This window comes from Camellia sinensis, chromosome 13 (assembly GCF_055761805.1).
Source record: "Camellia sinensis isolate YWXY chromosome 13, ASM5576180v1, whole genome shotgun sequence".
In the NCBI taxonomy this organism is placed as follows: domain Eukaryota; kingdom Viridiplantae; phylum Streptophyta; class Magnoliopsida; order Ericales; family Theaceae; genus Camellia; species Camellia sinensis.
In genome coordinates, this window is record NC_138973.1 from 9,797,983 (window position 1) to 9,822,172 (window position 24,190).

Sequence of the window (24,190 nt, forward strand, 5' to 3'; positions counted from 1 at the left end):
GCGACTAAATCCATTATTTAGTCGCCAATTCTATGATTTTGGGGCTACTAATTATTTTTTTGTCGATAAAAAAACAAGTTGAAATTAAAAATAGTAGTTTTGGCGACTAAATCTGTTTTTAGTCGCCAAAAACGTGTCCTTTTGGCTACTAAACTGAATTTTAGTCGCCAATTCACTGTTTTTAGCTACTAATTTTTTTTTTGTAGCCAAAAACCTTCATTTTCAGCGACTAAGCTTTTTTTAGTCGGGAAAACACCTATAATCAGCAACTTTAGTCGCCAAAACCATCACTTTTGGCGCCAAAACCATCACTTTTGGCTACTAAATTATTTTAGTCGCCAAAAACCGTCACTTTTGACTACCAAAAAACCTTTAGTCGCTAAAACCCTTACATTCTGCGACTAAACTGCCTTTTAGTCGCTAAAAGCCTGGTATTCGGCGACTAAACTATTTTAGTCGGCAAAAGGGTTCAATTTTGGCGACTAAATCCATTTTAGTCGCCAATTATACAACTTTCAGCGACGAAAAATGAATTTTTAGTCGCCAAAAACGCTTTTTCTTGTAGTGATATATGCATAGTTCATAGGCATGATTAAACCCAAATCAGACAAAATTAAACCCAAACCAGTTCAAAATCAAACCTAAATCTGTTGAATGAGAGTGTTTTGAATGTTTTTTTTTTTGTTCCGAAGAATAGAGATAGAGAGGAGAGGAGAGGAAACAAATAGAAATGAGAGAAAATTTCACTTTTCAGGCCACTCGAGCCTCAAGAATTCGAGCTACGACGCATTTCTGTTATGCTAATAAGGTTACACTCGTCATATTTTTACATAATATCTAATATGTGATATACACAATGATTATTGTAATGATATCCATAAATCTCATTCATATTTGGATTCATATTCATATTGAATTATTAATAGTTATGCGTGCTAAACAAAAAAATAGTATAAAATTATGATAAAACATAAAATTAATTATTTTTTAAACATTTTTTTTGTTGATAAATATATTTTTTTGAACAATTTTAATAGTGTCAATTTATGACAACCTCTCAAAAATTTTATATAATACTACATAATTCTAAAAAAAAATCAAAGTTGAGTGGTTTCAATTGAACCGACTACTTATGCCTATGACAATTCCAAAATTTGAAAGTTCCCCTTGTCGAAAATATGGTGGGAACTCTATGAAACGGACGGTTCTCTCAATGTTGTGGGCAAGTCCAATTCAGGCTCAGATTCATCCAGGGGAGCGAAATAGTAGTCAACCATGCCCTTGGTCACTTCTCCTAAACTTGAAGGCTCCCACTGCAAATTTATAATTATAAACCGATCAGCGACTTATTTTGAAAACAAAATGAAGATTAAATTCCAAGTAGATGGTGCAATGAAGATAAAGATTATGAGGGTACCTTTGGAGCAAAATCCTTATCAACCAGTCGTGCACGAACACCCTGTACAAGTTGATGGAAACACACATGAATCTACTGCCTTGTTCGGGGAGAACTAAATAAGCAATTTTTTGGTGAAAAAAGTAAAAACGAGTTTGTTTTGTTTGTTTGTGATGCCTTCTCCATATAAAAAGAAAAACAGGGAAAAAAAGTTATTTTTAACAATTATCAAACACAATCCCTTACTTTTATTTTCTTTTTTTTATATATTTTTTTAAAATTCTAGAAAACCAAAATAACTACTAAAAAAAGTAATTAGAAAACAACACCTGAGAAGGAAGTGTCCAAAATGTAATCTACATAAGACATCACAAAAACCCATACCTTACAGAAATCATTAGAGACCTGTTTGGTGATCCAATTCAAGGACAAACGATACTCACGAACAAGACAACGGTCCAGAGATTGAAACCTACCTTCTCATATCTAATTGGAGAAGAGAAACTGTAAGTCAAATAATAGGTAAAAAGAAGCAATCCAAGCAGAATCCGTTGGAATGCAAGGATTAGGAACTCAAAGATTGTAGAGTTACTTTTAAACTCAACTGGGATGCCTCTTTCAGTTTCTTGAGGGCTTTGTACTCCATTCATCATGAGACTCTACCGCGTCATTTAGCTACACAAATTACTGTCATCTTCCCAAAAATAATTCTACCAACAAAAAAATTAAATTACTCTGAAAAATAAAATCCATTACGTAGCCCTTTGCGTGTGTGCAGATGTGGATGTCTGTATGTCTGAAAAAGAGACTATCTCTTGTTGGAATATATCTAATCCTATTTTACATAGACTTTTCTAAATGTGTAAAAACAATACCCATATTAGACAGTTGACGCATGGAGTATGAGATGTGTCTGACAAACATATCTAACAATTCAAGTATTCCATATAACCATGCATATAACTCTCGCATTATGCAGCATGAAATGCTTTGTCACCTTGTAAATACTATTTTATCCTATAAAATAAAATATGAATATTGGTCATATCTCGTGTCCATGAACATAGGAATTAGATGAATCTGACACTTGGATACATATTTGCACCCAGCACTTGTATCCAAGTCCATGTAACATAGGTATGGATTCCAAGTCTTATATTTTCAATCAAACTAAAAGGAAAAAAGAAAGTAATATAATATCAAGCTTACCAGAGCATCAATAATTTCTTCAACAGTATCTTGGTTGAAACATTTATCAACTGCTTCAATCCTGAGCCAAAAAAGGGGAGGGGAAAAGGATAGAAACAAACTAAGCTAGCAGTATGGACCAAGATAAAAGAAGAACATAATAACAAACATAATTTTTTTTTTTGGTTGAAAATTTGGGTTTCCCCAATATATGTGAATTTTAAGAGACAAATTCAAAAGCAATATGGAGATATAAAAATAGAAACAAAAGATGGAAGAACCAAGAAAATATAAGATCGAACATTACTTATGGAGAATACTCCTCTTGTCGGGGTAGTGGTCACCATATTGTGCAAGAGAACCCTCAATGACAGAAGGATCATCTTTGATCAATTTACCGAGGCGTTCTTCAACCGAAGCTAGTCTCTGTTACGAAGAGTGAATTACTAAAAGCTACTGTGGGGATGTATTTTCTGAATACCAACACGTGGCATGGTGACGCCGACGTGTAAGCCGAGGTGCCACGTGTCCTGGTAGTTGAGCCGAGATAATTTCGTAGAAGCCGAGGTTATCTCCGAAGATATTGGAATCCAAGATAAAGGACAAGAGTCTTAAGACGGAGAGAGGACTTAACCAAGATAAGGATAAAGCTCTTAGGGAGTTTATCTTTATCTCTTAAAGAATCCAAAGTAAACATTGATATGAAGTTCATAGAAGTCATACTTCTATTGGGACTTGGATTGAGTATATTATAAAAGAGAGGCACCCCCATGGGTCTAAGGTATGCAATTTATGTTTTGAGTATTCAGTTTAGCACTTGATTATCTTTGAGAGATATACTGACTTGATCGTCGGAGTGCCCCCGGGTGGAAGAACCACCGCCGGAGCTTTTTCTTTCTGTTACAAGTTGCTAAAGCCATCTATTCTGCCTGTGCTCTCCAGCTGATCACTAAACGGGCAGTGTGGTCAGATTTTCACCCACACAATTTGGCGCCGTCTGTGGGAACGAAGGAAGAATAGATGGCCAGTAACGGACAACAGGAAAATATTGGAGATGACGCTCCCACTAGGAGTGGCAGACCAATTGACCTTGATATTGAAGGAGACAACCACAATGCAGAAACCCGTGACCAGGGTCACAGAGAGAACGACGCCATCCCGGAAGGTGACACGTCAAAAAGAACAAACCAAGGAAAGTACTACAATGAAGATAACCTCCAGGTATGGAGGGACAGGTGCCTACGGAGGGATGAGGAAGTAAAAGAATTGGCGAACAAGTTGGCAGACCTTCAGTCAGTCGTCAACTTCATGATGCAGAATAATGTTATGCAGCCACCATACCCGCTGCAAGATACGCCGATGCCAGCAACCAACACCCAAAAGGGTGGAAAAAAAACAATCCCCGAGGTCCCTCAGCATACCAGGAGCGGAAGGCATTCTCACCGGCCTTCCAGGGAAGTCGGACGGGAAAAGCCGAGGCAAGAAGAGTCCCGAAGGACGCACCACATGAAGAATCCGGAGCCCAAAGAGCATCGACATGTTCAGGGGCAGGTACTCCACTTTGACGAAACCCATGAAGAAAGATCCAAACGGACCCACCACGAGGCCGAAAGCAGTGTACCAAAAAGACTAAAATCTAAAGACAGCCGAGCTCCGGGGAGGAGCAAAGAAGACCTAAGGGACTACCTCAAGAGGAGGCAGTAGAATGCAGAAGCCGAGGTAAACTCCCCAGTAAAACCGAAGACAGCCTTCTCGGTGGAACTGGACAAATTCGAACCACCCAAGAGATTCAGTATGCCGAGGTTTCAAATCTATGATGGTAAGTCAGATCCAAACTTTCATGTTGGGCTATACCTAAATTCAATGGCATTATATAGCGGAAACGAGCCGTTGCTCTGCAAAGTATTCCCCTCATCCTTTGGGGAAATTGCATCCGATTGGTTCCATAAATTACCAAAAGGAAGCATAAAGACATGGGAGGGCCTGGCCGAGATGTTTGTAGCCAGGTTCGTAACCAACAAGCTGCAACCCCTGAGGGTTGATGCTTTGATGGCTCTAAGAATCACCAAGGAAGAAGGCCTTAGGGCCTATGCGAAGAGGTACTACGAGGTGTTCAACCGAATACCCGAATGCAACCAGGAGGTAGCAGTCGTGTCTTTCAAGAACGGCCTGAAAGATAACTGCCCATTACGGAAGTCTCTGGCAAAAACATTACCAAAAAGCATGGAAGAACTCATGGCAAGAATTGAGAAATACGCCAGGGCCGAAGAAGATACATCGGGAAACAAAGAGGTAAAGCAAGAAAAGGGAAACGGCTCGCCGAAGCGAGGCCGAGGCAACAATGGACCGACCAAACAAGAAACAGAGTTGAGGAGTAAACAGGTGGTAACAACGGTATTCCGAATCCCAACCCATAAAGTCTTAGATCAGATTCGAAACCAACCATATTTCAGGGCTCCGGCAAGAGCACCAGGGGAATTCATGGGAAGGAACGTTGGTAGGCGTTGTGCCTACCACAATGAAGAAGGGCACCCAACTCAAGGATGCAGAGCCTTGAAAGCACACTTGGAGGACCTGGTAAGACAAGGCCTTCTGAGGGACCTGGTCGATGAAGCCAGGACCAGGGAAGAACAGGCAAGGTTGCCACAAGCACCAGCAGCACCCCCACCCCCAGCACAACTACCACAAGCAGGAGGACCGAGGGTGGTTAATGTGATCCACTCAAGGGTCAACGAAAACGAAGTCAGAGGGGAGACCCAGAGGGTAAGACATTTACAGCATGTCTACCAAGTCGGGGAAAAAAGACATCGGCCAGAAGAATGCCAAGGGCCGATCATAGCCTTTATTGAAGCCGACCTGGAATTGGTCCAACATCCGCATAATGATGCCTTGGTAGTATCCCTCCAGGTTGGGGAATTCCAAGTGAAACGCATCTTAATAGATCAAGGCAGCTCTTGTGACATCATGTACGTCAGATGTTACAAGGAGCTGGGCCTTCACCCTGATGACTTAGAACAATCCGGCGGCCCGATGGTCGGCTTTAATGGAACGCCGACGTGGCCACTGGGCGCAACAAGCTTGGAAGTACAAGCCGGCACTAAGAAGGTCAAGACGGAATTTCTGGTAATTGACACACCCTCACCATACAACATCATCTTGGGAAGGCCGTGGTTGCATGCAATGGGGGCAGTTCCCTCAACGTTGCATCAACTACTTCGGTTCCCAACAGAGCATGGGATTGAGGAGATCAGAGGAGATCAACTGCAGGCAAAAAATTGCTCCATGGCGGCAATGAAGTCCACCTGCAGCATACGAGAACCAGGGAAAGTCGAAATCGAAGATGAAGCCATAGAAGTCTTGGAAGATGTCGGCAAAGAACCAGCCGAGAAAAGCGAAGAGGCGCTAAAGAAAATCCTCGTCCAGGAGGGCGACGAAGAACGATTTTTTCTTCTCGGCTCAGGCTTAGCTAGAGAAGAGGAAAAAGAACTGGAAGATTTTTTAAGGGCAAACATAGAGGCGTTCGCCTGGACACCTTATGAAATGCCTGGCATTGACCCCGAGGTCACTTGCCACAGTCTGAATGTCGACAGATCGGCAAAACCTGTGATTCAACGAGCCAGAAGGCCGACGTTGATGCACGTTGAAGCAGTAGAGGAAGAGGTAGACAGACTCCTTAAAGCCAGGGCCATCCGAGAAGTTCAGTACCCAACATGGCTGTCCAACACAGTAGTAGTAAAAAAGAAGAATGGCAAGTGGAGGGTTTGTGTAGACTTTACCAGCCTCAACAAAGCTTGCCCCAAAGACAGCTTTCCTCTGCCCAAAATCGACCAACTGGTAGACGCCACTTCGGGACATGAAAGGATGAGTTTTTTAGATGCATACAGAGGATACCACCAGATTGCTATGTACCCTCCAGATGAGGAGAAGACCGCGTTCATCACCCCGAAAGACCTGTACTGTTACAAGGTAATGCCTTTTGGGCTGAAAAACGCAGGAGCAACCTATCAGAGGTTAGTGACAAAGATGTTTAAACACCTGATTGGCAAAACAGTAGAAGTTTACATCGATGACATGGTCGTAAAGACCAAGGAATCAAAAGGTCATCTTGCCGACCTAAAAGAGGTCTTTGACATACTCAAAAGATATCGGCTCCGACTCAACGCCTCGAAGTGTGCCTTTGGAGTTGGGTCAGGTAAATTTCTAGGATATCTGGTAACAAGAAAGGGCATTGAGGCTAGCCCAGACCAAATCAAGGCCATCCTGGAACTACAAAGCCCGACATCGGCAAAGCAAGTTCAAGTGCTTACTGGAAGGGCCGCAGCCCTAAACAGATTCATCAGCAAAAGCTCAGACAAGTGCAGACCCTTCTTTAACCTGGTGAAAAAAGCCACAGACTTCCTATGGACAGAAGAATATGAAGCTGCCTTAGCCGACCTAAAAAAGTACTTGACCACAACCCCGGTCCTTTCTAACCCAGTTCCAGGGGAGGAATTGTTTTTGTACTTAGTAGTCTCTGAACACGCAGTCAGTGCAGTGCTAATCCGAGAGGAAAAAGGGGAGCAGAAGGCTGTCTATTATGTAAGTAAGACTTTGGCTGACGCAGAAACAAGATACCTACCACTGGAAAAATTAATGCTGGCCTTAGTAATGGCTTCAAAAAAGTTGAGCCATTACTTTCAGGCACACAAGATTGTGGTTCTAACAGAGCACCCACTAAAGTCCTTGTTACAACAAGGAGACTTAACAGGAAGGATAGCAAAATGGGCAGTAACTCTGGGCCAATTTGACCTGGAGTTTAGGCCGAGAACAGCCATAAAGGGCCAAGTGTTGGCCGACTTCGTCGCAGAACTCACACCTGAAGCCATCGCATATCGGGCTCCGCCGAGCCAAGATGAGCATTGTCCCAATAAGCAAAAGGAATCCCAACCAAAAAAGCAAGAGAAGGAGAAGCTCAGACCCTGTAGCATCTACATCGGGGATTCATTCAGACTATTCGTCGACGGCAGTTCAAACCGCCAGGGAGCAGGGGCAGGAGTACTGCTGATATCTCCAGATGGAGAAATAGTAGAACAGTCCATCCGTTTGGGGTTCAAAGCCTCAAACAATGAAGCAGAATACGAAGCATTAATTGCAGGGCTAAAACTGGCAGCAGCAGCAGAAGCAGATGAGGTAATTGTTTTTTGTGATTCACAACTCATTGTTAACCAGTCAACAGGAGAATTTACAGCCAGGGACGAAAGAATGTCGGCATATGCAAAGGAAGTCATCAGATTGGCAGCCCTATTCCAGAACTGCAGATTACTCCAAGTTAGCCGAGATGACAACACCCACGCCGACGCGTTAGCCAACCTGGCCAGTTCAATTCAAACTGAAAAAACAAGGACAATTATGATCGACTACATGTCGGCCCCGAGCATAGATAAACAGAGCACCGAACAAGAAGCAATGTGCGTGGGCTTGGGACCAAGCTGGATGGATGCAATCATTGCATTCCTAAAAGAGGGGAAGTTGCCAGAAGACCATAAAGAAGCACATAAAATTAGACTGAAATCGGCTAGATTCAGTCTAACAGCAGAAGGCCATCTCTACAGGAGGTCCTTCACTGGACCACTTTTAAGGTGCGTACACCCTTTGCAGGTTGAAGATTTTCTTTACGAGATTCATGAAGGAATTTGTGGAAGCCATGCTGGGGGCAGATCGTTAGCCCACAGGGCCATTACCCAGGGGTATTGGTGGCCCTACATGCAAAAGGATGCCGAAGCCTATGTAAAGAAGTGTGAACAATGTCAAAGGTTTGCACCTTTGATACATCAGCCAGCTGCCGACCTGAACCCAGTATCCAGCCCTTGGCCGTTTGCCCAATGGGGCATGGATCTGGTTGGACAACTTCCCCAGGCAACTGGGCAGAGAAAATACTTGCTGGTAGCAACAGACTACTTTACAAAATGGATAGAGGTAGAACCTCTTGCCAAAATCCGAGATGTGGACGTCAAGAATTTTATATGGAGAAACATAATCACCAGATTTGGGATTCCAAGAGCAACAGTTGCCGACAACGGAACACAGTTCGACAGCAAACTTATCAAAAACTTTTGTGCAAAATTCAAGATCAAGAATTATTTCTCAACACCAAGTTTTCCTCAAAGCAATGGGCAAGCAGAGGCATCCAACAAAGTAATCCTAGATGGAATAAAGAAGAGGCTGCAGGCAGCAAAAGGAAAGTGGGTGGACGAGTTGCCCAACGTACTTTGGGCATATCGGACTACGCCGAGAAGATCAACAGGAGAATCCCCCTTTGCCATGGCCTATGGCACAGAAGCAGTCATCCCATTGGAGATCGGCATCCCAGGGATCAGAACCCAGGGAGTAGAGAATGGCACCAATGACATACTCTTAGCCCGAGACCTGGATTTGTTGGAAAAACGAAGAGAGAAAGCTGCAATTCAGCTCGCAGTATACCAGCAACAGCTTGCCAGAGCTTACAACAAGAAGGTTAATCCAAGAGATTTTCAAGTTGGCGACCTAGTCCTAAGAAAAGTCGTCGGGAACAAGAAGGATCCCAGGGAAGGCAAGCTTGGCCCAAACTGGGAAGGACCCAACAGAATTACTTCAGTATTAGGCAATGGAGCTTATCGGCTTGAGGACAATGAGGGCAAAGCATTGCCTAGACCTTGGAATACTTGTAATTTGAAATTTTTCTATCATTAGATATACATCATTGTTTGGCCGATATCGTCAATAAAGTCTTTTCAGAATCCTTTCAACATGTATGATTGATAAAGTTATGCATTGATGTTTATTGAAGACATAATTAATGTAAACCCAAGTCAAACTCAAGCAAAGCTAAGCCGGGATTATTCCTTAATTCACTTGTTGAAATTTGTAGCAATTTACAAGTTGGAATTAAGCTGATTCCTTATCTTCACTTGTTGAAATTTGTAGCAATTTACAAGTTGAAGTTAAGCCGAGATTATTCCTTAATTCACTTGTTGAAATTTGTAGCAATTTACAAGTTGGAATTAAGCTGATTCCTTATCTTCACTTGTTGAAATTTGTAGCAATTTACAAGTTGAAGTTAAGCCGAGATTATTCCTTAATTCACTTGTTGAAATTTGTAGCAATTTACAAGTTGGAATTAAGCTGATTCCTTATCTTCACTTGTTGAAATTTGTAGCAATTTACAAGTTGAAGATAAGCCGAGGTTATTGCTTAAGTTCTCATAGCAATATGTGGGTTGCTTAAACCCTAGGGAAGATGCTTAACACTTGTTGAAATTTGTAACAATTTACAAGTTTATGTTAAGCCGACATATGATCACCCGCTGAGGTATACAGAAAGTTACAGGTTAAAGTAAAGGCTAAGTATATTGTTCACTACTTGTTGAAATTTGTAGCAATTTACAAGTAGGTTAGACTAAGATTACCATTTAATACTTGTTGAAACTTGAGAAGAAGCTTGCAAAGTTTGCATTCCGAAATATATGTTCTATACTTGTTGAAATTTATGAAAAGTTTGCAGGTTAGTAGCTTGCCGAAGTAAAAGTTTTGTAGTTATACCCGAGGTATGTAGCCCCGAGAAGATTACACAAAGGAAGCAACATGAAGAAGCATGCAAAAAAATTCTAAATACAAGACTATGCAGAAAGCGGTCAACAGAACATCACAAGATTAAAACATCCATAGAAAAGAACAGTTGCAATTACATATTGAAAAAACCGCGTCGGCCATAAGAAGAAGTTTTACATTGTCCAAAAATTAAAAGAGTACAAAAGTGCAAAGTACAGAAAAAGAAGGAAAAAGTACAAAAGACAATTTTCTCAAGATTCTTCACTATTAGCCACCGCAGGGACTGGGACCTCGGACAATTCTGGTGGAACCTCGTCGGCCACTTTTTCCGTTTGTATCTCGGCATCAATCTCTGCTAATGATTCCTCAACACTTCTTTCTATCAAGAGAAGATTGGACGATAGCTGCCCAGTGGCAGTTTCCTTAGTTGCCTCCTCGGCCTCATCACCCTCCTCATCCAAGGTTAAGTCCATAACCTGCTCTGCAGGAGGAGGGGACTTGGCTTCGACGGCATCCTTGGGTTTTCTCACCAAGGCTTCTTCATTGACCTCCTTATCTTCATCCTCGGCATCAGCATCAGATTCTGATTCGCCTTCAGGTGGAGGTGGAGGAAATGGCAAGGGGATGGCATCAGCATTCCGAAGGGGCGAGTCAACAGGGAGATCAAGCTTCTTTATCAGGGACATCCAACCTAGGGAAAATCCCCTGTTGCATGCCTGCCTGACTTGAAGCTTATAATCTTCTGCGACGTCGGCCATACCTTGGGCGTAGGCCTTTTCATCGGCCTCTTTGACTTCGGCCTCTTTGGTGGCCAGAGCTTGCTGGAGTTCTTTCTCCGCTTGGGCCTTCTGAACCTCGACCTCTCTTTTCTCAGCCTCAGCAACTTTTTTAACGGCCTCAGCAGATTCGGCCTTCTCAAGAGCTAAAGTTTGAGCTTTAGTTGCAGCCTCGGCTTGATCCTCCAGTTTTTTCATTTCTGCTTCAAGGGACTTTATCTCTCTCTTCATGGAAGATGCTTCCCTTTTCATATCAACCAACCTTTGACGATTTTCAAAAGATTGCATTGAAAATGAATGGGCATGCTGAATGGCCTGCAGAAAAACAGAAGTGTTAGACAATACTCTTAGTAAAAAACGGAAGAAAAAATCACAAGTACAAACAGAAATACATACTTGAACGGAGTGTTGGAGCATGAGAGCGTAATTCTCATACTCACTAAGCTTAGCATTTCGCTCCAAGTCATTCGGAAGGAGAAGAGCAGTGCTGAGGGTGACACCAACGTTAATATCGTCGGCACTTTCACTAGCCATAATGGGCCTATCCTCCAGGGATAGATCAGGGGCCCAGGGGACGTCGGGCTTCTTTGAAGCCGAGGTCGTCGCGGACGATGACCTCACCTTCTTTGATTGTGTAGACCCTGAGGGTTGGCCCTCAGCAGACCTCTTGGTGGAAGTAGAGGCTGATTTTTTGCTTTCTGCCAGTTTAGAAATCGGCAAAACATCCTCAGCCTCGGCATCTGTAGCCTTGGCCTTGGGCTGAGCCTTTTTAACTCTCTTTGGCTTTGGTGGGAGCATTGATTGGGAAGGAACAGCATCGGCGTCGGTTGGAAGGTCGGCGAGAAGATCTTGAACGACGGGCCTTGAACGAACCATCTCGGCAGTTTTTACAAGTCTTCGTCGACGTTTGCGTTCTGGGATTGGTATTAAGTAGGGGGCCGAAGTCGATGGAAGATCGACAGGGTCAGATGTAGACTCTTGGTCTGTTCGTGATGTTGAAGCGGTGTGAGTTGTGGCAGTAGGCGGGGAAAGGCTCTTCTTCCTTTTTCTTGGGACGTCGGGTAAAGTGGATTTATGTGTAGGGATGAAGTTTAGTAATAGTGAGGCTTTTCGTTTATGGATTGGAAGGCCAAGGAGTTTTTTCAGATCTGTTCCTGGGAAGAAGGATTGACGAAAGTTTTTTGGTGGCTGATGAAGATCTGCAGAACAAAGAAATAGACGTCAGAAACAGAAAGTATTAAGGACTTAAATAAAAACAACTAAGTGTTGACTCAGGGCTCTTACTCTTGCCCTCTGTAACTGTTCGAGGTAGAGGGTAGAGGTGGACATCTTCATCTGGGCCAAATTCCCAATTTCCAGAAGCAATGACAAAATCATCTCCAGCCCCCTTGTTGGAGTCTGGGAGGTCGGCTACAATTTTGTACTGAGTAGATCTCGGCTTAAGGTAATAAACGAAACCCCTATCCTTCAGGTCAAGAGGGCACATGGTATAGCAGTATTGAAGGTCGGCCAGGGTAATTCTAAGGTTCTCTTGCCTAGCTAAAGCTATAATACCGTTAATCACCCTATAAGAGTTGATAGTAAGTTGCATGGGGTTCAGCCTGTAGAAATGAAGAACTTCGCGAAACAGGGGATCAAGTGGAAGCCGAAGTCCACATTCGGTAAAAGCTACTATAGGGAAGGGCATCGTATGGTCTGTGGGCATGATGGTATCACCGTCCCCAGCTAGTTTAAGATGAACATCGGCTGGGATAGAGAATTCCTGCCTAAAGTATTCTAGTTTTGTTGGGGTATTTACCCTATGCCTCCACATACCCATTATGTCGGCTTAAGCTAAGAGAAATGTATTTCAGAAGATGGGCGTTTTTTAGTTTTCCCTAAAGATTAAAGGTTCTACAGACAAATTCCAAATCTATGAGCTATGAAGATAAAGATCAAAGGCACAGATCTAGGACAGATACGAAAAACAGAAAACAAAGACGAAGTTTCAGATTCAAGAATAAAGGTATAGCTCTCAGAAACAATAGAGATACAGAAGTAAAAAAAAATCAAGAACAGCGGCAAGAAGAATGGTGAAAAAGTATAGAAGTTCAAGGTGTAGCCACAATTCAAGGAACAAATAAATCCAAGGCTTCGAACAAGATCAGTAATGGCAACAGGCAGACAAAAGCACATAAAGAGAAATTAACATTGAAGGGAATGAATCTTACCGGAACAAATGAAGCCGGGGCAATGTTCGCCGAGCTCAGAAACCGGTTGCAACAGCGAAGAAGGCTTCGCAAGAATGAGGGATTAAGAGCAGTTCCAGAAGAGAGATCGAAGCAGTGGCAGATTCGACGAAGAAAGAGCTTTCAGAGAGAGAAAGAGCAAGAAGAAAGAATGAAAAAGTGAAGGAAAAATAGAGGCAAAGGAAAAGTTTTGTCAAAAACGTGAAACGGCGGCAAAAATAGGGCAATTATTACGCCTAGAGCAACGCACGCGTCAGACGGCGCAGACGAACGAACAGATAGCTTTCAGGCGCATCACCGACACGCTCCAATGAAGACAAAACACGTGAAAGGAACGGTTAGATATGCATGACAGCTCATGCGCGTGGGAGAGTACGATCGAAGCCTTGTTCTCCGAAGAGAACACATCGGCTGAAAGTGGATAATCTTGGCTAATCAGTTTTTGAGCCACTACTCAGAAAAGAAGTAATAAAATATCGGAATAGGTTCCATCACCTCAGAATGCCGAGGTAATAGAACCTAGGGGGCAGTTGTGGGGATGTATTTTCTGAATACCAACACGTGGCATGGTGACGCCGACGTGTAAGCCGAGGTGTCACGTGTCCTGGTAGTTGAGCCGAGATAATTTCGTAGAAGCCGAGGTTATCTCCGAAGATATCGGAATCCGAGATAAAGGACAAGAGTCTTAAGACGGAGAGGGGACTTAACCAAGATAAGGATAAAGCTCTTAGGGAGTTTATCTTTATCTCTTAAAGAATCCAAAGTAAACATTGATATGAAGTTCATAGAAGTCATACTTCTATTGGGACTTGGATTGAGTATATTATAAAAGAGAGGCACCCCCATGGGTCTAAGGTATGCAATTTATGTTTTGAGTATTCAGTTTAGCACTTGATTATCTTTGAGAGATATACTGACTTGATCGTCGGAGTGCCTCCGGGTGGAAGAACCACCGCCGGAGCTTTTTCTTTCTGTTACAGGTTGCTAAAGCCATCTATTCTGCCTGTGCTCTCCAGCTGATCACTAAACGGGCAGTGTGGTCAGATTTTCACCCACACAGCTACTTACACATTGAAATAAAGCATGAATACACTCGGTGAAGAAAAAGGAACTGAGAACAAACTGCATTCAGTGAATAATGTGTAGCAAGGCCACAGGCGATCATTTCCGCTCCATTAAGTTTTTCCCCTGTTAGAGCCAAGTATTCCCCTGTAAAGGTAAAAAAAATAAAAGGATTTTAAATTTTGCAAATAATTTTCTGCATTTATATAAGAAAGAATTTAACTCAACTTGGCAATCTATAATAAAAATTACCTACATATATATATATACAAGAGATATATACGCATGTATAAAAAGATATTATAATATCAAGGAAAAGAAATCTGTATAATAAAAAGCTGGAAATAGTTCTTAGAATCATCATTTAAGAGTATTTTTATAAATAGCAAAAGTAGCAGTTTTTCAAGCCTAATCCTTAAAAATGTTCATATATAGGGTTCACATACAAATCATAATGCTAAGAGGTGTTATAGATAATGGAAACAAGATTTATATAGCTAGAAAGAGGGTGCATCTTTCCAACACAAGACAATTTCATAAGACATAGTTGCAACCAAATATTGGGTATAATAACTGATTTAAACCTAAGTGACAAGTGTAAATCAGAGATCACAAAACTTGCAGCGGAATAAAATGTTTAGATCATACCTGATTCGATCTAAAACCTCATGGATAAATCACGTGCTTCCAGAATCTAATCAATCAAACCCAGCAGTGGGGTGATATTACAATGGTGAATATCACCCACACAAACCACAGTGCAAATGACTTGATCGTTGTTTCTTGGGAGAGAGTAAGTTTATGGGTTGAAACAAAACCTACGTTGTTTCTCTCTTGGTTACCCATAACCATATATCAGATATATATTATATTATTATTATTTATCCATATCAGTTAAAACTGATAATATCTATATCCTGAGTGGTTATCCTAAATAGGTTTGAATTTAATTCAAAACCTATTTGGATAAGATCCAAATTATGTTCAAATGGTCATGCCACATGGGCGCCCATTACTAACATCTCCCACTCGCACATGAGTTGGCATGACACTGCCACATCTCTGTCTCAATCTCCCAAAAATAAACAATCTCATACTAACCACTGCACCGTGCGACTGCTGAGAACACCTGTATGTGGGAGCTCTATACTAGAAACTCAAAATGAGCCAGCATAGAGACATCAACCCAAAAAGAACAGAAATAGTGTCTCATATACCCCAGACCCATCTAATTACACCGGTCCAAAAAACATCTCTAATCCCTCAAAAAAGAGCATGTTTGACCCTCTCAATTCTTGCAATATATTCACACTCAATTCGCCTCTCATACAGAGCGATGTGAGTTGCCGGCAGTGAATATACAACAGTGGTATAATACTAGATGATCTTCCCTTTGCACTCATGCCATTTAGTTTAGGATTGACCGCCTTCCCAGTGATGTCCCTTAAGGTCGAATCATGCATGACCGCAGGCAACATTCCAAAGTAGCAGAACATCAACCCCTTACCTTATGACATAGTCAAAAGTCACAAAAGGGTACATAAATGAAAGTCATATCAATAATGACACGTAAGACTCACACGGTGAGGAAGCAGGGATCCATTCTCTCACCTCATTACTCGGTCGCCAAGCACATATAGTATGAATACATGTTACGGTGGAGTAACTCTTCCATAAAGAGTGATGTCATACTCGATACACCGTACAGATATTAGTCTAGTCGCTTTCTAGCGCCTAACCCGAATTCTCTATTTGCTCGCCTCTAGGCGCCAAATGAGATCTCGTATCTGGCTAATCATAACAGGCACAACATGGAAAGTGGGTACTAACATCCATGTTTGGTCCTTAACACGACCTCATCTTGGTTATAACCAAGGCGACATACATAGTGGATGATTTAAGCCTCTCTTGGCTCCAAATAAAATAAACCACCAGTCTCATCCTTGCTCGCTCCCAAGCGTCAAGGGCGATTGCTCGTGTGAGTGAGCCAATCTTGCCTGCTGACATCATCATTTGCTAATCATTATGACACAAACCGTAATAGTGTCAACATCCCATCATCTCAAAATAAGTGATCGATTTTAAAAAAAATTGACCACAACTTGCGCAATTATAGATTCCAAACATAAGCCTTATCAGCACCTCTTGCGATAAGTATATACAACGGAATCCACCATGTGCGCCTCACATGAAATGATTTAAGATCACTACCTCTTGCGCAATAACCTCTCTAAAGATATTTTTGGTGACCAATTTGCGTTCATTCTTAATGCGCCCAACTAGCGCAGATGCGCCCAACCAGCGCATTGAATTTTACAATGAGCAAATTAATATGCTTCTAATAAAGCATTTTATCCACAGTCTAATGAGCAAGTTCAAAGTCTGAACAACTCAGTTAACCATTTATCAAAGATAACACTTATCATGCCGAATACGCCCACATAGCGTACTTTAGGCTCCCACAACAAAGAAAAGATCAAGGAATATAGGTCATCTGTTTCTCCCAAAGACAATCTGAGGATTCACTCAATAGCTAAGGCTCTGGCTTTTACCGATAGGTAAGTCAATGGATTTGCAATTTTGCATCTAGAATCATTCTAAGATATTCTCTATGTAAGTCATCGAAGACAGACCGAGAATTTTCCTAAAACAATCCCTAAGGATCGTACATCCGAGCATATAAATTGCATCACCCATGTCCATCATATCTAAAATAGAGGACTGCCCACCCTAGGTGGCGACAACCTTATAAATTCCTGGCTCATAATGACTAAGTAAGGAAAAAACTTCTTTTGGACCATTGATCATGCCTTAGTGGTCTTCATTGATCATCGTTGGCCTATCATGGCTTGACGAAATCTAAGAACCACTGTTTGGATAACTGCTTTAGGTTGTAAAAGATTTATTGGAACCAGCAACCTTTTGCGCTCCTAACTTTTCACCATAAAAGCAGAAGGTAAATCCTTACGGATCTACTTATCCAATTCTCTAATGAAAAATCGGGTCACAATGTCCACAAATCAATGTTCCGAACTTATGTCAATCATAGCCTAAGTCAAAATAACCTCACTCCCCAGGAGGAAGTCTTCTCATGGTCTACACTTTCCTCAATGGTGCGACCATTCGGTATCTAGCGAGCCTTATGCCTCAACAATGACTATCCAAATTACGCATAACTTTATAACAGTTTTGCGTCATAATGGAAAGTCAACCAAATTATAAAAATGGTTAATCCTCAAAGACTTTGTCTTAAACTGCGCAACATTGATCCACTTTCTAAAAACAGGGGACTAGAGCCTTTGGCATTATCCTAGGCTCTTTATCATCTTGCGGAGCAATCATGAATGTTTCCCTCTCAATCACCCAGTGATGACGTGGAAAATTTTCACATTTGCTACCACGCAACTAAGAATGTAGAGTATTCTGTTCTAATGGAGTAATCCATTAGTAGGCACATCGCTCCCACTGTCCCTAGGATATTAGAAATTTCTTTCCATTCTCAACTAGGCTACATAGAGCGCTATGCTTGGAATTCTCCATCTTATAGAGTTCCAAAAACTCTATTCACGTCACCTTTACTAATAAAACTTTATGTGACTTAGTTACACTACCACAAAGCTGCTTACCTATATGCACATGACCCGGAGGGTTTGCATGACCGCATACAATAATGCGCCACACGACCCTTTGTGTTTACAAGACAGCATACAATAATGCGCTATAGAACCCTAGGTCTTAACTTCACAATCTTATGAGAAGTAACATAAAGATAAGCTGCTTAACGGTTATAGATCGCCCATAGATGGCTCTCCACTAACCTATTACTCAAAATTGGAGTGTAAAATCTAATATGGAGGGCTCTTAGTTAGGGATATAGGCAACAAACTAGTGCAATTTTCAATTGGGAAATATTTTGCGCCATTATCCACCTAACATTAACAATATTTAATTCCTTATCTCTACTACACAATTGTGTTGTTGAGTACTAGGAATAATCAATTTTCTAAGCATCCATCTCTCTTCACAGAGTTTTCTAAAAAAATAACTCAAATAGATACTCGCCACCTTGGTCAAAACTAAAAACATGAAAGCTGTTATCTAATTGATCTCGACCTCATATGTGCAATGTCAAAAATCGTCTCAAAACTTTTGACTTATGGGAGATCAAATAGTCTTGACTCAGATGCGTATCGTAATCTATAAATGTGTCGAGATTGAGGCTTAACTATCATACCCTCACACATATCTAGTCACAAATAACATAGTGGACTAAATGCGCAAATACAAATGACCTTCTACGGCTTTCCTACTTACTTATGCGCACCCATTGCGAACAAAGTTACACATTACATGAGAGCAGGATGTCATAAGCGAGTGGGCCTGAGAAGGCCTACTCAAACCATCGTGTCATCATCTCATTAATGTGATTAAGTATAATATGCCACTGGTTCATGACCAATGTCATAAACTAATTCCAATCATCTTAATGTGTGAGTTCTCAAAGACAAGTTTTAAAGGCTTAGGCCCAACTAGGTAATGACTCACGACAAAGTCATATTCACTAGATCATAAAAGGGATGTCATGGAGATATCAAGTGCGCCTAAGTCGCAAATTTAACTAGTAAGTGCTAATCCCCTGCACCTTCAAGTCAATTTTATTCTCCATACACTTTACTGCATCTAGTTGAAAGATGACGATACTCCTCTTGCCATATCTATTTCTCGCTTCATAGTTACTTGCAATTAATTCTACTATCCACAAGGAGAGAATAAGCTATCAACTATGACAGCTCCAAAGTAACTTAAGCGCGAATTAGGCTAAAGAGTCTAATTCAACACAATGCTCTGATAAGCGATGCGTCAAATTCTTAGAGTCATTACAACCTTGTCGGCCTTGACCTTTTCATTACTATGCTGCAAAGTTTGCGCTTAGTGGTAAATGTTATTCAAAACGTTAGCCTAGCTAAGGAATTATACAAAGAAGCCCCTCCTCATGTCTCACACTCAAGTGTGGAAACAGTAAGTGTCCAAACTTAGACAAGTTGGCAATGCTAATAGATTTTGTAGCCACTAAGCGCTAATCTTTTCACGTAGTGTTAATAGATTTTGCAGCTTCTAAGCGCTGATCTTTTCACTTCACGTGATATTTCTACGCACACTATTATAGTGCATGAAATTTCGCTCAATCCACTCCCAATAATTGGGTAGAGAGCAAAACACTGCTCATACTGGCTACTCGTCTTACACTTAATGACTAATTTATTTAAGCTCGCATTTCTTGGATGACGTGACTCTTGAATGTTACTTCATCCAATGATGTAATATTATTTACAAATCAAATTACAAAGTCAATCCGCGCAGCTCATTAGTCAAGATCATAGACAGATCTATTGAGGGCTTACTAATTTCATAACTCCAAAACTCGCCAACCAAGACTATGTAGCGTGCCGCTAACTATAGCGCACACATTAGTTTTTATTGTGCCAAACAAGGCAACAAAGCCACGGCGACTTTGAGTCATGTTTCCTTACTTTGGCTCAATTAAGGTTTGACCTAAAGTCTCCAAGACTTTTGCTCATCTAAAGAATGGGATTAGTTTGTTCACATTTGAACATCTCTACTAAGTCTAGGTCAACCAAATTAACTTCCATAAGCTAAATCAATTTAGAGAGAAATTCGCATTGGGATTAATTTGATTAGCATAATATAATTTTGCCGCAAAAATCTAAATTAAATAGTGACAATATTACACAAGTCTCAAGATCGAAAATCCGCTATGCTCGTAATCATCTCTTGCGCCACAAGTGACAATTATCCAAAATTTAGTTTAATTTATGCGCAAAATATTGGTTTTCGGGAGTTAATCTACAAAGATTTCTCTCAACCGAATAACCTCCCACTGACTATGGCATATACAAAGCATGATAAATTCCATACAATAGCATCTTAATGTAAATTTACAAATAACTCATGCTATATCATTTAATAATGGAATTCTAATAAATAAATAAATAAATAATCATGCTCCTCTAATTACAACATATTACAAACCTAAAAAAAATGTTGTATTCAATATTCAGATTATGCCATAATTAAAGTACATCATCCTGAAATTTTCTGGAATTTTTCTGAAATATTCTGGAATTTTAAATAACTAATAAACACACATAAAATTAGAAATAAAAAATTCAGAAACTGATAAACTGAGACAATATTACCAGTAGATAGTAAAACATTTCAGAAGTCCACAATAAAAATTTCAACCCCAGAAAAATAATCATGCAACACCAGATGCATTTTAAAGCAAAAAAAAATACATTATTAACGCAGGAAAAATATTACATATTTTCGTAAAATTTTCAAAATTTTACAGAATGTAGAAAAATTAATTCTGAGTCTAAAATTTTACAGAATGTAGAAAAATTAATTCTGAGTCTAAGGGTACCAACCATGCTTAAAACAAAGCTATAACGAATAAATTATGGCCAATTAACGCAATTCAGAATTAAAAAACAAACAAACAGAGCCTTAGAACCAAGCCAGGCGGGAAAAACGGCTAAGCTCGGCTCGGCTCCGCTCAACGCAACTCGGCGCGAGTCGGCTCAAGGAGCGGCTCGGCGCGCGGCTCAGCCGCGGCTCGGCGCTCGGCTCCAGCACACGGCGCACGTGCGGGCGCGGACGGCGCGCGTGCGTGGACAGCGCCGCCGACGCGCGCGTGATGGCGCGTGCAGGCGCGTCAGCAGGGCATCCGGCGCGTGGTGGCGCGTGGCTGCGCGTGGTGGCGCGTGGCACCGCTGGGAGGCGTCATACAGCGCGTGTATCACACGCGCCGCCTTCCCGGGTGTTTTCTGGTCCGATTTTTATACTGCCGGACTCCTTTTTTCAAAATAAAACCGTTTATGGTCTTAAAAAAGACATTAATGAACATAAAAAGATATTTATGCTCTTAATCTAATCAAAGTAGATTTTTTTTTCTTTTACAAACATTCATGTATATATTGTAAACATACACATGTAAAAATAACACATGATTAAAGGAAACACGAAAATATCCATCAAAGGCTCTGATACCAATGTAAATCAGAGATCACAAAACTTGCAGCGGAATAAAATGTTTAGATCATACCTGATTCGATCTAAAACCTCATGGATAAATCACGTGCTTCCAGAATCTAATCAATCAAACCCAGCAGTGGGGTGATATTACAATGGTGAATATCACCCACACAAACCACAGTGCAAATGACTTGATCGTTGTTTCTTGGGAGAGAGTAAGTTTATGGGTTGAAACAAAACCTACGTTGTTTCTCTCTTGGTTACCCATAACCATATATCAGATATATATTATATTATTATTATTTATCCATATCAGTTAAAACTGATAATATCTATATCCTGAGTGGTTATCCTAAATAGGTTTGAATTTAATTCAAAACCTATTTGGATAAGATCCAAATTATGTTCAAATGGTCATGCCACATGGGCGCCCATTACTAACAACAAGGAAGCATTCTATTATTTTATATTATGAGTTACGTAAATAACCAGGTAGACGGGAGAGATAGTAGGAGGCCCCTGCATCAGGATGGAAACCCATTTGGGCTTCTGGAGTAGCAAAGACCTGCAATTCAATTAGACAATGTTAACAATAACACAATCATTAACAAGTGTGATGGAAATGTGGACATTGAGATGCACATGTAAAAAACACAAAAATAAACATTAGACAATGAAAATGGCAATAATTTGAGAAGAAAGAAAGAACACTATCCAAAGCAAAGAACTTTACTAGTAAAGAAGAGTGATGATAATAGTCCAAATTGAGGGCTATTTTACAGGCGAGAGAGAGAGACAAAAACTAAAGTGGAGTTACAAAAGACATGGCAGCATATAGCCTACACAAAGCAAAATCAGGAAATAGGATTCATTGGAACAATCCAAAATGTTACAATAAGGCGCTGTTGAGTTGAGTTGAGTTTATTGTAATGACTAAATCCTCAACAAAATTCTATTCCATGTAATTATAAGACACAATCTTTAAATTAAACTATTGCTAGCCATGATAAGTGCATAGCAAGGTTGTTTGATAGAATGCAAGTTATACTGCATAATGATAAAATTATTTCATTTGAATTTTTTGATATTCAATGCTCATGTCATTAAAATTTCAACTTCAGCTAAAGATCAAATCAGCAATATTTAATAAAATCAATTGCATCTAGTAGTTTGTGTTAGTGGACAAACGGTTTTATCAGTCACCACACAGAACATTCCAGGAAGAGAAACGTATACAATATTAATCTCACATGTGGCTTCAGATATGTTCCTAAAAGGTACACGAACTTATACAATCTTTGGAGAAAAAAAAAATTTACATTCTTCAACCTTCCCTGCACATAATTAAAGGTTGGGAACACCATCAGAACCAACACCATCGAATGCTTGATTTTACAGATAATAATAATTCTATTATAAACCATATTAATTATATGTTATGGAGAACCCACATGCTTGCCCTAATTGAAAGCCAAGATATGCAAGTCGTGCTATCATTGTGTGATTAAAAAGGCTGACCCTGTAGGACGAAGGGAAGTTGAAAATCCAACTTTTATAGCATGGACATGGTCTGGTGGTTTCCATCATAACTGGATCACCGAAACCTCGTCAGATGAGGTTACTTAGCTGGCAGTCAGACTTACCTCTTCTCATGATGATTGGAGAGGCTAAAAAGACGTGTATAGACAAATCTGTGAAAGAGAGAATTCCAATTAATGCAGCAAACGTCCCTTCTTCATAAACCTCCTATTCTTATCATGATATTATTCCTCTTCTCCAGAGACATGAAGCTCATACTAAACTTCATGGTCCAAGTCTACCTCAAATAGTTTCATGGATCAAAAAGCCTAATTGTGGTCAAAATCACAGAAAGAATAACACACAAAATGGATTCAATTCTAAATGAAAAGGCTTTATTCAAAATGGAAATACTAGTAGGCACAGAACTAGTAGTGACAGAACTGACAAATATAGAACTAGGGGCACGTGGCTTTCAGTCTACTGGAGGAAAATAATCTAAAAGCCCTAGCAAGCAAGGAGGTAACTCGAGCCAATCTAATAATTTTGTCAATCATGGTAGAAAAAATGCCTTTGCATGTCAGATTTTTCATAAGAGTAATCATACAGCATTAAAGGTGTCTTATCCACTTCAACCATTCTTACCAAGTTGAAGATATTCCTTAAGCCTTTGGTGCCATGATACTTGGTGACAACAAGAATCAGCTTGGGTGTTCAAAAAATAAAAACAAGAATCAGCTTGGATTCCTTAAATCTTTAATTTTATATTAAAATCTACCTTTTGTAAGTTTTTTTTATAGACAAACCACCAGAAGGGGGTGAACCTGTACAGAGCACCTAAAAGTGTGAACCCTGTACAGTCAAAATTATGTACAAGGCATCAGAAAGTGCAGACCTTATACACCGAAAAGCCTGGAACCTATCGGTTACACATGACAGGCCAATGCATTTCTCCTTTGAACTAAACAAAAGACAAAACAAAATGAACAGTCCTCTCCCAACCAAACAAGAGGGAAGATCCTTTCAAAACTATGGATGGGTAATTCAACAATCTCAAAAGCCCTTCACTTTCGTTCCATCTATATTGTCCACAAAACACCCAATGCTGCAGCCTTACCCATCTTCCTCTCTTCTTTCTTCAACTCTAACAATCTACCATTAAATCTATAACTAAAAGAATGCCTAAATTAATCATTAACAGCTTGATACCTTAAAACCAAAAGTCTCCAATGCTGAATCCACACAAAGAATGAAAAAAATGAAAAGGGTACCCACTTCATTAAGCAACTGATAAAGGGTAACAACATCTGCGCCGGAACAGAAAGCCCTCCCATTACCCTTCAAAATTGAAGATTGTAGATTATAATCCAAACACAATAACACTTGCATTAGATCAAATAT

The 24,190-nt window shown here is 40.5% G+C and overlaps 1 protein-coding gene across 1 annotated transcript; it reads right to left on the reverse strand.

Annotated features, from left to right (window-relative positions):
• Window positions 1-1,190: 1,190 nt before the first annotated feature.
• On the reverse strand, window positions 1,191-24,178 carry LOC114305142 (small ribosomal subunit protein mS47). The gene is given in 12 exon segments (XM_082900263.1): window positions 1,191-1,313; window positions 1,418-1,459; window positions 1,781-1,878; window positions 1,970-2,038; window positions 2,041-2,071; window positions 2,606-2,666; window positions 2,892-3,010; window positions 14,277-14,362; window positions 21,752-21,836; window positions 22,460-22,509; window positions 22,512-22,605; window positions 24,065-24,178. Coding segments are annotated over 12 exon segments (972 nt in total).
• Between the last annotated feature and the right edge of the window lie 12 nt (window positions 24,179-24,190).